The sequence below is a fragment of the Sceloporus occidentalis genome, unplaced genomic scaffold (genome assembly GCF_023333645.1).
Source record: "Sceloporus occidentalis isolate IW3139 unplaced genomic scaffold, rSceOcc1.0.p SCAF_61, whole genome shotgun sequence".
In the NCBI taxonomy this organism is placed as follows: domain Eukaryota; kingdom Metazoa; phylum Chordata; class Lepidosauria; order Squamata; family Phrynosomatidae; genus Sceloporus; species Sceloporus occidentalis.
Window position 1 is genome coordinate 2,223,896 of NW_028317041.1, and position 10,325 is coordinate 2,234,220.

The 10,325-nt window shown below is 39.9% G+C and overlaps 1 protein-coding gene across 1 annotated transcript; it reads right to left on the reverse strand.

The window, feature by feature from the left end:
* Positions 1-249: 249 nt before the first annotated feature.
* On the reverse strand, positions 250-10,036 carry LOC149287401 (transmembrane protein 184C). Its single transcript, XM_089492902.1, has 10 exons — positions 9,920-10,036; positions 8,883-9,013; positions 8,754-8,790; positions 7,585-7,790; positions 6,352-6,426; positions 4,817-4,910; positions 4,362-4,474; positions 1,843-1,942; positions 1,113-1,284; positions 250-533 (listed from the first exon to the last, which is right to left on the reverse strand). The coding sequence occupies exons 1-10, from the start codon at positions 10,034-10,036 to the stop codon at positions 250-252; spliced, it is 1,329 nt and encodes a 442-aa protein (XP_089349028.1).
* Between the last annotated feature and the right edge of the window lie 289 nt (positions 10,037-10,325).

Genomic DNA, 10,325 nt, shown 5'->3' on the forward strand with positions numbered 1-10,325 from the left:
GGGGCCATTTTTTTTGCCTTCAACTGCAACATTTACAATATACAAACATATACAAGACAAAGTGCACAACAGTGTCATTCTTTCAGATTAGGGTATTGTGCCTGTCCAAAAACTTGAATCTTAAAAGAAATAGTTAAGCAGCAGATAGTTAAACAAAACACCAATCTATCGAGCGGGTTAAAAATTTCACCTTGTGGAGGCTTGAGCCATGAGAACATTTGGCACTTTTTCCTCTGTATATGTATGTGGTTAGGATTCTGAATGTTTGCTGCCATCATATGAGACCTCCCCATTAGGATCTTGTTCTGGGGTGTCTGCACTATACAGTTCCTCTGGAACTGTAGCAGAGGTGGGTGTAGTTTGAGGTGTTATTGTCTGGCCAAAACCTTGATAGCGTCCAGAAGGAGACGGTGGCATAGAGGAAACAGCAGACAATGGATCTTGTGTAGAAGAAGAGAGCAGACTAGTGTGTTCATTTTGTTCCAAGTCCTCTGCAAAAAACATCTTCCTCGGTCTGCCCAAAACAGTCCTTCCTGTAAACACAAAATAACACCACATTTCTTAAACAACTATATTAAAGCTCAGACTTTTATTACATTACTGGTGTCTCAAGTAAATTTTTTTTTTTACAGACTTAAACTCATCTGCTCCATGACTACGGAGGGGAGCCATGGCTGCTCTGTCCCCTTTTGTGAAGTTATCGGCCTTCTTCGGCTGCAAGTGATTCGTTGCATGGTGAGAAGGGTAGATAATATCAGGTCAAAAACTTAACAGGCCTCCTAGCTGTACCATCTTTTTTTTTTTTTAATTTACACATAGATATCACCTTCCGTTTCCCTTTAAGAACGAGACTTTCTATGGTTTACCACAGTAAAATAAAGTCTTCACGCGTCCCAGTAGACTGGGCTGCGGTAATAGAGCTGATGATAATATCTTTTATTATCTGAAAACTATCATAATTTTGAAAACATAACATTTTTTAAGCTATTTTGTAAATTAAAACTGGTAATTATTGCCCAGATACACAAACTCCTACCCGTTACAGTCTGAAACGTGCCCGATATGGCTTCAGCTGATAAACTAAAAATTGAGATTTAAAATGCTCTACTTACCCACATTGCGCACTTGCTCTGATATGTCTGCTCTGATATCAGAAATATCCCACATAGCGAGAAAAGAATCAAAGCACGAACCCTCGTCAGCCTCTTGCACATATGGTTTATATGTGAAGCTGAAATGGTGAGCAATAGCAGCCAGGAACATTTCAACACAAATAACAAAATCCTAGTGGGTTATTAAAAACAACAAAAAAAAACCATTAAGTTGTAACCACTAATCTAAATACACACATACAGTATATATGATTTCTTTCAAGTGCCACTCAGTCTAGGAAACGTTAAGTTGGGCCTGAAACCCTGAAAAAAAAAGTGTAAACACCTTCCAGCTGCTTCCTCTGAGTGACCGCCGCTGTCTGTACATAGTAAATGCTTCATGCCTTAAAAAGAAACTACAAATTTAAGGAATGTCCTCCAACGTAACGCCAGCTCATCCAACTGGAAGATCCTACTGGCTGCGCCAATGTTATCTATCTGCCAGTATGTAAGTCATACACGGTTCTCAAAGAGGTTTTCTACGGCCCCAAACCATTACTGACAGAGCTTCTATACGGCATAAAAAGCTGGACCTCGTTCTCGGCATATAAACTCATGGTGATAGCAGCCAGAGGTAAGGGGTGCCCCCGAGTCAGGCCTAGGACTGCACCCACTGCAACATACAACCACTCATAGGATCCACACACACCATTGATACAAATGTTCAGGAAGAAAGCTATAGCAGGTTTACCTGTAAGCCTGTGGCAACATCCTTAACATTCTTCCAATCCCATGTTTTGTGTTCAGAAATTATCCCAATTTTTACCAGCAGCGCAATGAGCACGGCTTGCCTACGGAGACAAAAAGGAGCAGTAAATGTGAACGTTGTTACTTTAAATGGTTGCAAAATTACCTGTCAGATCTGGGACTGTTTGTAGCTAAACTAGGGTTATGATTTTCAGTATAGTTTCCATACTGACCAATTTTACCACATGCTCTTAAACTATCGCTGTGGTTGTGCTGAACAAAGACTAGCTGCAACTAGTTAAGGTGAGGTTTGTGAGGAGACTATAAACACAGCATCAGGATATTTTCTGCAATACGGACTGTATGACACCTTTTTAATTTGTCTTTAATTCCTATTATCACATCCTGCCTTGGCCATGTGGTTTTTGATTAGAGCTTGGACTTTACCTATGGATAGATTCTTCATGAAAGACAAGCCATACATATTGTTTCCCCAATATTTCCCAGTATGTGACAAACCAAATAAAGTATACACATATAGGATGGGGGTGATGTGTCATGATTATACCAAGCAAAATCTACAAATTACATACAAAATTATAAATGGCCTTTTGTACTTCTGTGCTCCCACTGTTATGGATTAAAACTCTCACAACTTCAATGAAGACCATTTCTGGCCAGATGGGCAGTAGATGGGTGTACCAGGGTCCCACTGTTCTGCCAATGCTGAGCTGATAGCACTGCTGGACATCTTCAGATTATGATGTGTCTTTCATCTGCTGCACTAAATTTCCTCGACCAAACAGAGCGTATACAGTACGCCAGTATTGCCCATTTTTTTTTTGCACTTCTTCAAAATAGTTTGGACAGAACATCTGGAACCCCTGTCTGTCTTGAAATTTGTGCCTGGAAGAGACCTTGAGATGCAGTATAACTACCTTGAGTCTTGTTGCTGTGCTTAGTCTTGCCATGGTTTATGGCCTTACACATTAAATAGTATTCAGTCCCCTCACCTTGTTAGTGAGTTTGGCTGTTCCTCACCCAAAAAAAAGATCTAAACCTTAATGCAGGGGCGTCCAACATGCGGCCCGCGGGACCTCGAGGTGCGGCCCGCGTGAGATCGGCAGCCAGGATCACAAGAGCCCTGCTGCTTACTTGTGGGAGGGGCTATTCTCTGCTCCAGTCCTGCCTCCTCTGTGGGGAGAATGAGGGAGGCCGCGCCCCCTGCTGAAGTCTGTGATCGGCATTGAGAGAGCTGTAGTGCAGGTAAGGGGGTGGGGGAGTGTGTTTGAATGAGTATGCCTGATTGAGGGAATGAATCTGTGAATGAATGAATTTGTGTGTGTGATAGCATGGATGTGTAAGTGCTGGAACCTAGGCATGATGGGACTGTGATTGCTGTTAACAATCCCACTCCTATCATGCCAAGTCAGCCAGTACATGCTGAAACCAAGCTAGCTGCCCCCTTGTGTATTGATGCTGCCAGCAGTATGGGGTCTGCACTTGCAGCCACCCTGTACCAGCATGTACTGGCTGACTTGGGATGATAGGAGTGTGATTGCTAACAGCTAACAGCAATCACAACCCCATCATGCCTAGGTTCCAGCATTTACTGGTTGCCTGGGTATAAAAAGAGTGTGTTTGCTGTTAGCAATCACACTCCTATCATGCCAAGTCAGCCAGTACATGCTGAAACCTGGCTAGCTGCCTCCCTTGTGTATTGACGCTGCCAGCAGTATGGGGTCTGCACTTACAGCCACCCTGTACCAGCATGTACTGGCTGACTTGGGATGATAGGAGTGTGATTGCTAACAGCTAACAGCAATCTGCTAACAGCAATCACAGTCCCATCATGCCTAGGTTCCAGCATTTACTGGTTGCCTGGGTATAAAAAGAGTGTGTTTGCAGTTAGCAATCACACTCCTATCATGCCAAGTCACATTGTTGATTTTTTTTGTCCAATTTTGGTGTGTTACTTTTAATAGAAGCGTGGCTACACACTAAAATTGCACAAAAAATATAATGCCCAGCCAACCAGTACATGCTGGAATCTGGGTATGCCTGAGATTGCTGTTAACAATCATAATATAGAATTTTTTGTACAATTTTGGTGTGTAACTTACTTTTATTAAAAGTGTGGGGGGGGTCACTTTCAGTTTCGGCTAAGTGAACCCTGAATTTTTCGGTTTTGGTCCCGATTTTCATTTTAGTGCATCCCTAAAATAAATAGAACTATTTCATTTTTAATTATCCTGAGTCCTGAATTTGTAGTCACAAAACTTTCTAGGCCCAGAAATCAGTGAGAGGAAAAGTAAAGGTTTTGTGTCATTTACTTTATTATATTTTATTAAAGGCCATATTTTCTCACAGTGAAAAATGAGTGCGGCCCTCGCACGTATACAATTCTGATGAAGTGGCCCACTGCAGAAAAAACTTGGACGCCCCTGCCTTAATGCCTAGAATCTAAACTAAACTAAAACAAACTGCTACTACTTTATTACATAGAGAAAAAGCAGTACTTACCAAAAGGAAACAAAGACAACCATCTTTACGCACAGAAACTTGCCAACAGGTTGAATTGGATTCAACTCTTCCTTCAGTACTTTGTAAAACAGAACAAGGCAGTACATAGCAAACTAAGAGGAAGGGGGGAGAAAACATGGAAATTTGATCAGGCACATTTCACACTCACCATAATGGTTGTAGCAGTGAGAGAGAAAAAAATAAGTGGGCAAGAATGACCATTAAGTTTAAAGATATGCCTAGGAAGCTTAAAAATCTGAATCTGAGATCATTCAAAAGATTATATAAACACTTAATTAACAGAATACCTTTTCAGTCAACTCTGTATTTCCGTAAGGCACAGGCATGCAGTGCACAGTGCTGTTAATTGTGGTATGGTGGTAAAGTATTGAGGGATTCGTAGTCCATAGGTGCTCTAATTTATTCATAGAAAGAAAAAAAAAAAAACAACTCACCAATTGTGATGCATTGTTAATTATGACCAAATACGTCCATGCGTTTTTTACGCTGAATTCACCTTCACCATAAACACCAGCCAGTTGGCAAATCCTGAAATAAATAGATTATACTTGAAAAAACATCAAAAACATTCAGAAAATCGAAATCATTTATATCATAGCCCAAAAATGTAAGACTTTGAGAAGTGATCGTATTTTACATCTTTGTAGTTGATTTCCCAATGTTGGCCAACACTATTAAAGTTTTTCCCCTCTATAAAGCTATGCTGTAGATAGGATAACAGAGAAAATATTCCTCTTTGAGAAAAAGAATTATAAAACATTATACTTTGGGTTGTGAATGATCCAGTTATTTATTACAAAGAGAACATAATGTACCATGTTATATCAGGTTAAACATTTTATGTAAACGCTGCTTAACCAAAGATAAGCAGGCATTGCGACCTACCTTTATTAGCATTTATCTGGTCAAACATTCCCATGGAAAATGCCACACAAGGAAATTAATTGTTAGTTAGTAAGGAGAAGAACTAAGAGAGATCACCTGAAGCCCATTGTCCGTGGTATCCATTCGCTAAAAGATGAGTTAGCATGAGAGTTGTGCTTTTAACTTTCTCACTTTACTATTCATTATGAAGGGCTAACACTTCGCAAGTTTCATCACAAGAAGGGCTGAGCAGGCCCTGCATAATGCATACATTTTGATCTTCATAATTTATAATGGAGTCAAAGAGCTATGTAACTCTTAAGTCAGTAAGGTTCTATATCTCCTTAAATTGCTTGGGTTTAGAGTCACTGCGCTGGTTTGAATTTGGATTAAGCATAAACTTATTTCTTATAGCTCACTGCAGTAGAATGGGTTTGTAAAAAGAAAAGATCACATTTTGCTGTGTGCAAATTGTATATTTCTCTTAATTTCACTTATTATTGTTGTCACTCATTAACATCAACTTAATTTATCATTCTTTAAAACATCAAATATACCTTAATAAATACTACACCAGCAACAGGAACCAGAGGCACAAAACAAGATTCTGTTAGACAGGCTTTATCAATGGAAATTTACAAATGCAAAAACGGCATATGTAATCAGAACCCGACTGAAACAGTGTCCAACCCCTCTGTCATTTTAAGCAATAAACTTGTAATTGGGAGAAAATGCAGTCTACCCCAGATACTCCCTGCTACCTAAAGGGACAGTCTTACGTACCAACACCCCCTCTAAAGAAGACCGTGTATTAAAAAGTGTACTGAGAATACATTATTAAAATAAAGTCTTTTACTGGACACATAAGAGGGTGCCCTCCTTCAATGGTCCAATTTTTCTTGCCACTGATTGGCTGCTTGAAGCAGTCAGTCAATCAATGACAGGAAAGTGTCCCCATTAAAATCGGCACTTTCCACACAAATGTACAGGGTTGTGAACACCGCTAGAGCTCAATGGAAGGCAGTGTAGGAAAATGTTGTGGATACCATACATTAGCATGTATAAGAAGAACTTAAATTAAGATTTGTTTTGCTTACATACTTACAAGGCAATTATAGTGGTGACAGGTCGCACCACAGTATACTGCAGCACACCCAACTTACATCTGAATAACAATACACTGCAAAAGAATACACAGAATAGGTCATGCGAGCAGTAATCTGGATACACAATAATAATTTCTAATGCTTGTATAATTAACATGCAAAGCAAATCACCAAGTGAACCCAACTAGACTTGTGCATTGGGATTCGTACAACTTGCAATTTTTAAGGAAACCTGGCAACTTCGGCAATCTTTACGAATCCCGGAAAATTAGGAGGTTGTCCCAACGAAACAAACGAAAACATTGGTGCTTTCACTCGTACACTTACCACCTCTCTCATTAACTCCCTCTCAAACTCTGATTAACGTTCTTTCACACTCTATTGGCATGTATCCCTGCTTTTTCCGCCACCCACTTCCATGTCCCTGTCTCTGTGCCACACAGCTATGCTTCTTATCTTGCATCTTCTTGTTCTTCTGCTGCTCCAAAAAGTCTGCTTTCTTTGTCTGCTTCTCCATGGCCAACAGGACATGACCTCCTGTGATTTTCTGCAAAATGACAGAGCTGTCGGGCACATCCTTTTCCCCAGCCCGGCAGCTCTGTCATTTTGCAGAAAATCACAGGAGGTCATGTCCTGTTGGCCATGGAGAAGAAAATTTTGCGGACGTTCACTGTGAGGTTTCTTCGGGCAAAAGGGTGGAGACACCGGGCCCACTCTCTACCCTGATTGGAGGAATGGGAAGAGGCTGTCCCTGTGACTCTACCCTTGTGAAGTACTCAGAGAGGCCAGAATAATGCACATCAATTCTCAGACAAAGAGAGGTGCTTCTCTTTCTCCGTGGATCCATCAACATTGTTCTAGCCTCCTGGAGTACTTCCGCAAAAGGGCAGAGCTATGATGCATACCACAGGGAGTCTCTCCCCCTTTCCGTCAATAGGGGAGAGGTTGTATGCAGAAGAGGAGGCCGGGTTAACAGAGCTCATACCGGGGAGAAGCAATCGAACAATGACAGAAGAACAAGAGCTGTGAAAAGGAGACAGGGACCCAGAAGCTGTCAGCGGAGAAGGTAGAGAGATATTAGAAGGGAGAGTGTGAGAGAGCACGAGTGTGGGTGAATGGCCAATGTGAATAGGCTAGAGGCTGTGCAAAATGTGCCACAAGCCGCAGTTGCAAATATCTTCCTACTGCTTTAGAAAACAATATAGATGATATCTAAATATTATGATACTTACTCTCCCATTGGCCAGGGTGGGCACCAGCACAGAGGAGGTAGAAGCCTTTGCTGATCTTTGGCTTCCAGAACCAACGCCAGGTTTGGACAGCGATTTGTTAAATAATTTAAAAGGAAAATCATAAAGTTGTAAATAACATAAGCTTCATAGCATTCTCTGCAGGTGTCCACATATATTGCGATGTCAGGATACTTTAAAGCGATCCACTGCACCAGTGAAAGGAGGAGGAAAGGTGAATGAAAAAGATGCGTACATGTAGTATAATCAACAATACACAAAGCAACCCCCACCAAAAAAAACACATAAATTGGAATTTATGGGTATTAGTTTACAACAGTTCTAAATCATACAGCAGCTAAACATCATATTTAAAGGTTTCAAAGGTTTCTATGTAATAATTTATTCAGTAGTGGTTTATTTTCGTACAAATTACCGTATTTGCTCTGAAAAAGACCCCACGTCATATCATCGGGGTCGTCTTCTAATCAGACCTCAAATAGACGACTAAGATCCAGATCTTAATGCCACTCTGCCTCCAGAAATGCCTTTTTAACCCTCTATACGCCACTCTGCCTCCTGAATGCCTTAAAACTCCCTATATGCCACTCTTCCCCATAATATGCCTTTTAACCCTCTAAATGCCAGAGTGGCATATAGGGGTATAAGGCATTTCTGGAGGCAGAGTGGCATTTAGAGGGTTAAAAGGCATATCATGGGGCACAGTGGCATATAGAGGGTATAAGGCATTTCTGGGGCAGATGTGCATAACTGGGGGGCAGGTTGGAAAATAGAAGGAAATAAACCAAAATATTTTTCTCAATCATAGCTTTTATTAAAAAAAAAAATAGTATAGATGAATTAACATTTACTGGTAAAACTTTTTTCCTATAGGGTCGTCTTATATTCAGGCTTTTTCTTTTTTTTCCTAAATTAATATTCAGATTTGGGGGGTCGTCTTATAAATCGAGCAAATACGGTAGTATTCATTAACTTACTGGGAAGGTTTTCTCACCATTAGCACCCGCACACAAAACACAACCAAACACCATCACAATATTCGGGCATCTGTTTCCCTTTTGACTGCACATTTGCAACATTATTTTCATATATGCAGCATCACACGCAAATACTAGCGAACAATTAAAATAATTTAACATAGACATACTTACACTGTCTAAGCTGTAAATTGGTACCATCCACAATATCCTGTTAAAACAGCAACACCAATTAACAATATCGTTTAAAAAATATTGATCAATAACACAACAAGCAAAAAAAAAAAAAAAAGGATTCAATACCTTATTATGGGTTTCTGCAATTCAGGCTGCGTATAATGAACTAGATGTTGCAAAATCCCCCAAAGTGAAATGGGTATGGTCATCAGCACGAAAATCCCAGCAATAAACCAGGCCTTGGTGTGCACGCCAACCTGAAACAGAAGAACATAAAGACAATGGTACTTTATTTCTGCGTCATAAGTGGTCTAATAATAAATGCCCTGAAAGCTAATGCGACTTCACAAATCTTTCCATGTTGGCCCCCAAAAAGTTATGACCTTCAACTGAAGGCTCCAGTGTTATAATACATATTCTAATTCTATGGAAAGACATACAGTAAAATGTCTGGTACGGTATACACACAACACGTAGGCTGGATTTAGAACAATATTTTCAGGAAAACGTCACATAGAAGTTTTTGTTTTGTACTTTTGCATAATATAAACCCACACTCTAAAATGGGGGTATTATGCCGAAGATTTTACAGTAAAGCAATAGATAAGACATTAATGAGTATTTTAGATGTCTTCGTTTGGATAGAATAGTCTAATATCCATACTCATTATTGATAGGTTACACATGGCCACTAAGGGGTCTTTAGATGCCCCCATGTTTGCCCAGAAAGCTCTTGTTTCTATACTGACAGTATTAGATCTGACAGCTTTACTATGGAAAGACGCATTAGTTTGCTTTGTTTTTTTTATAGAGCCAGTATTTATTTATGATGCTTTTTTCTGCTTTTTTTGTCATCGTTACGTTGTGATGCATAGCAATAACAAAAATTATAATTGCAAGTAATTCAGGAAAACAATTATTTTCATTCTGTTTTGCAACATTTTGAACAAAATAGCAAGTGTCACGTTCATAAATAAACGAGCGCTGGCGTGTTTAGCGACTCGCTGTTGCATCTGGTTAGGTTGGTTGTGAAAACACTCATGCCTTCTAAATTAGAGATGTTTGGAAACCATTGGAACTAATATCAGTTTACATTGGTAATACATGTCTTATCAAATAGAGATATTAGATCTAGAAGAAAGCATCAAGATGCAGGGACTCACCCCCATTTTCTGTAACTCCCAAATACATACTGGAATTCCTATTATCAGTCCAACAACGTATAGCAATATAACAAGAGGACGGATCCATTTTCTCCAGTTTCCACAAGTACAGGGCATGTTGGGGCGGGCAAACAAGTCTCCTTCCTCTAACTAAAGCTGGGTCTACAGACACTATTCTTAAAGATGACTCCTTCGTACTTACAAATGCGCAAACACTCCTTCAGCATACAGGCAAGCAAAACCTCCTATCACAAAAATGTACAAGCAAGTACTCTGAATCCTACGCAGGAAAAGACACAACTACCACTTTAACTGACTTTAAATTAAATACTAAAATGCACACCCAGTGATGCCTTATCTACAATATACTGTATTATGGCATCACAACAATTAGGACAATGAACAG

Bases quoted from the DNA above. Each gene is read 5' to 3' on its own strand.
- LOC149287401 (XM_089492902.1), bottom strand. From the start codon at position 10,036: ATGCCCTGTACTTGTGGAAACTGGAGAAAATGGATCCGTCCTCTTGTT. The intron at 8,791-8,882 runs GTATTGAATCCT...CTGTTTTAACAG, and splicing joins TTGCAGAAACCCATAATAAG to GATATTGTGGATGGTACCAA. The intron at 6,427-7,584 runs GTAAGTATCATA...ATTCTTTTGCAG, and splicing joins CCACCCTGGCCAATGGGAGA to TGTATTGTTATTCAGATGTA.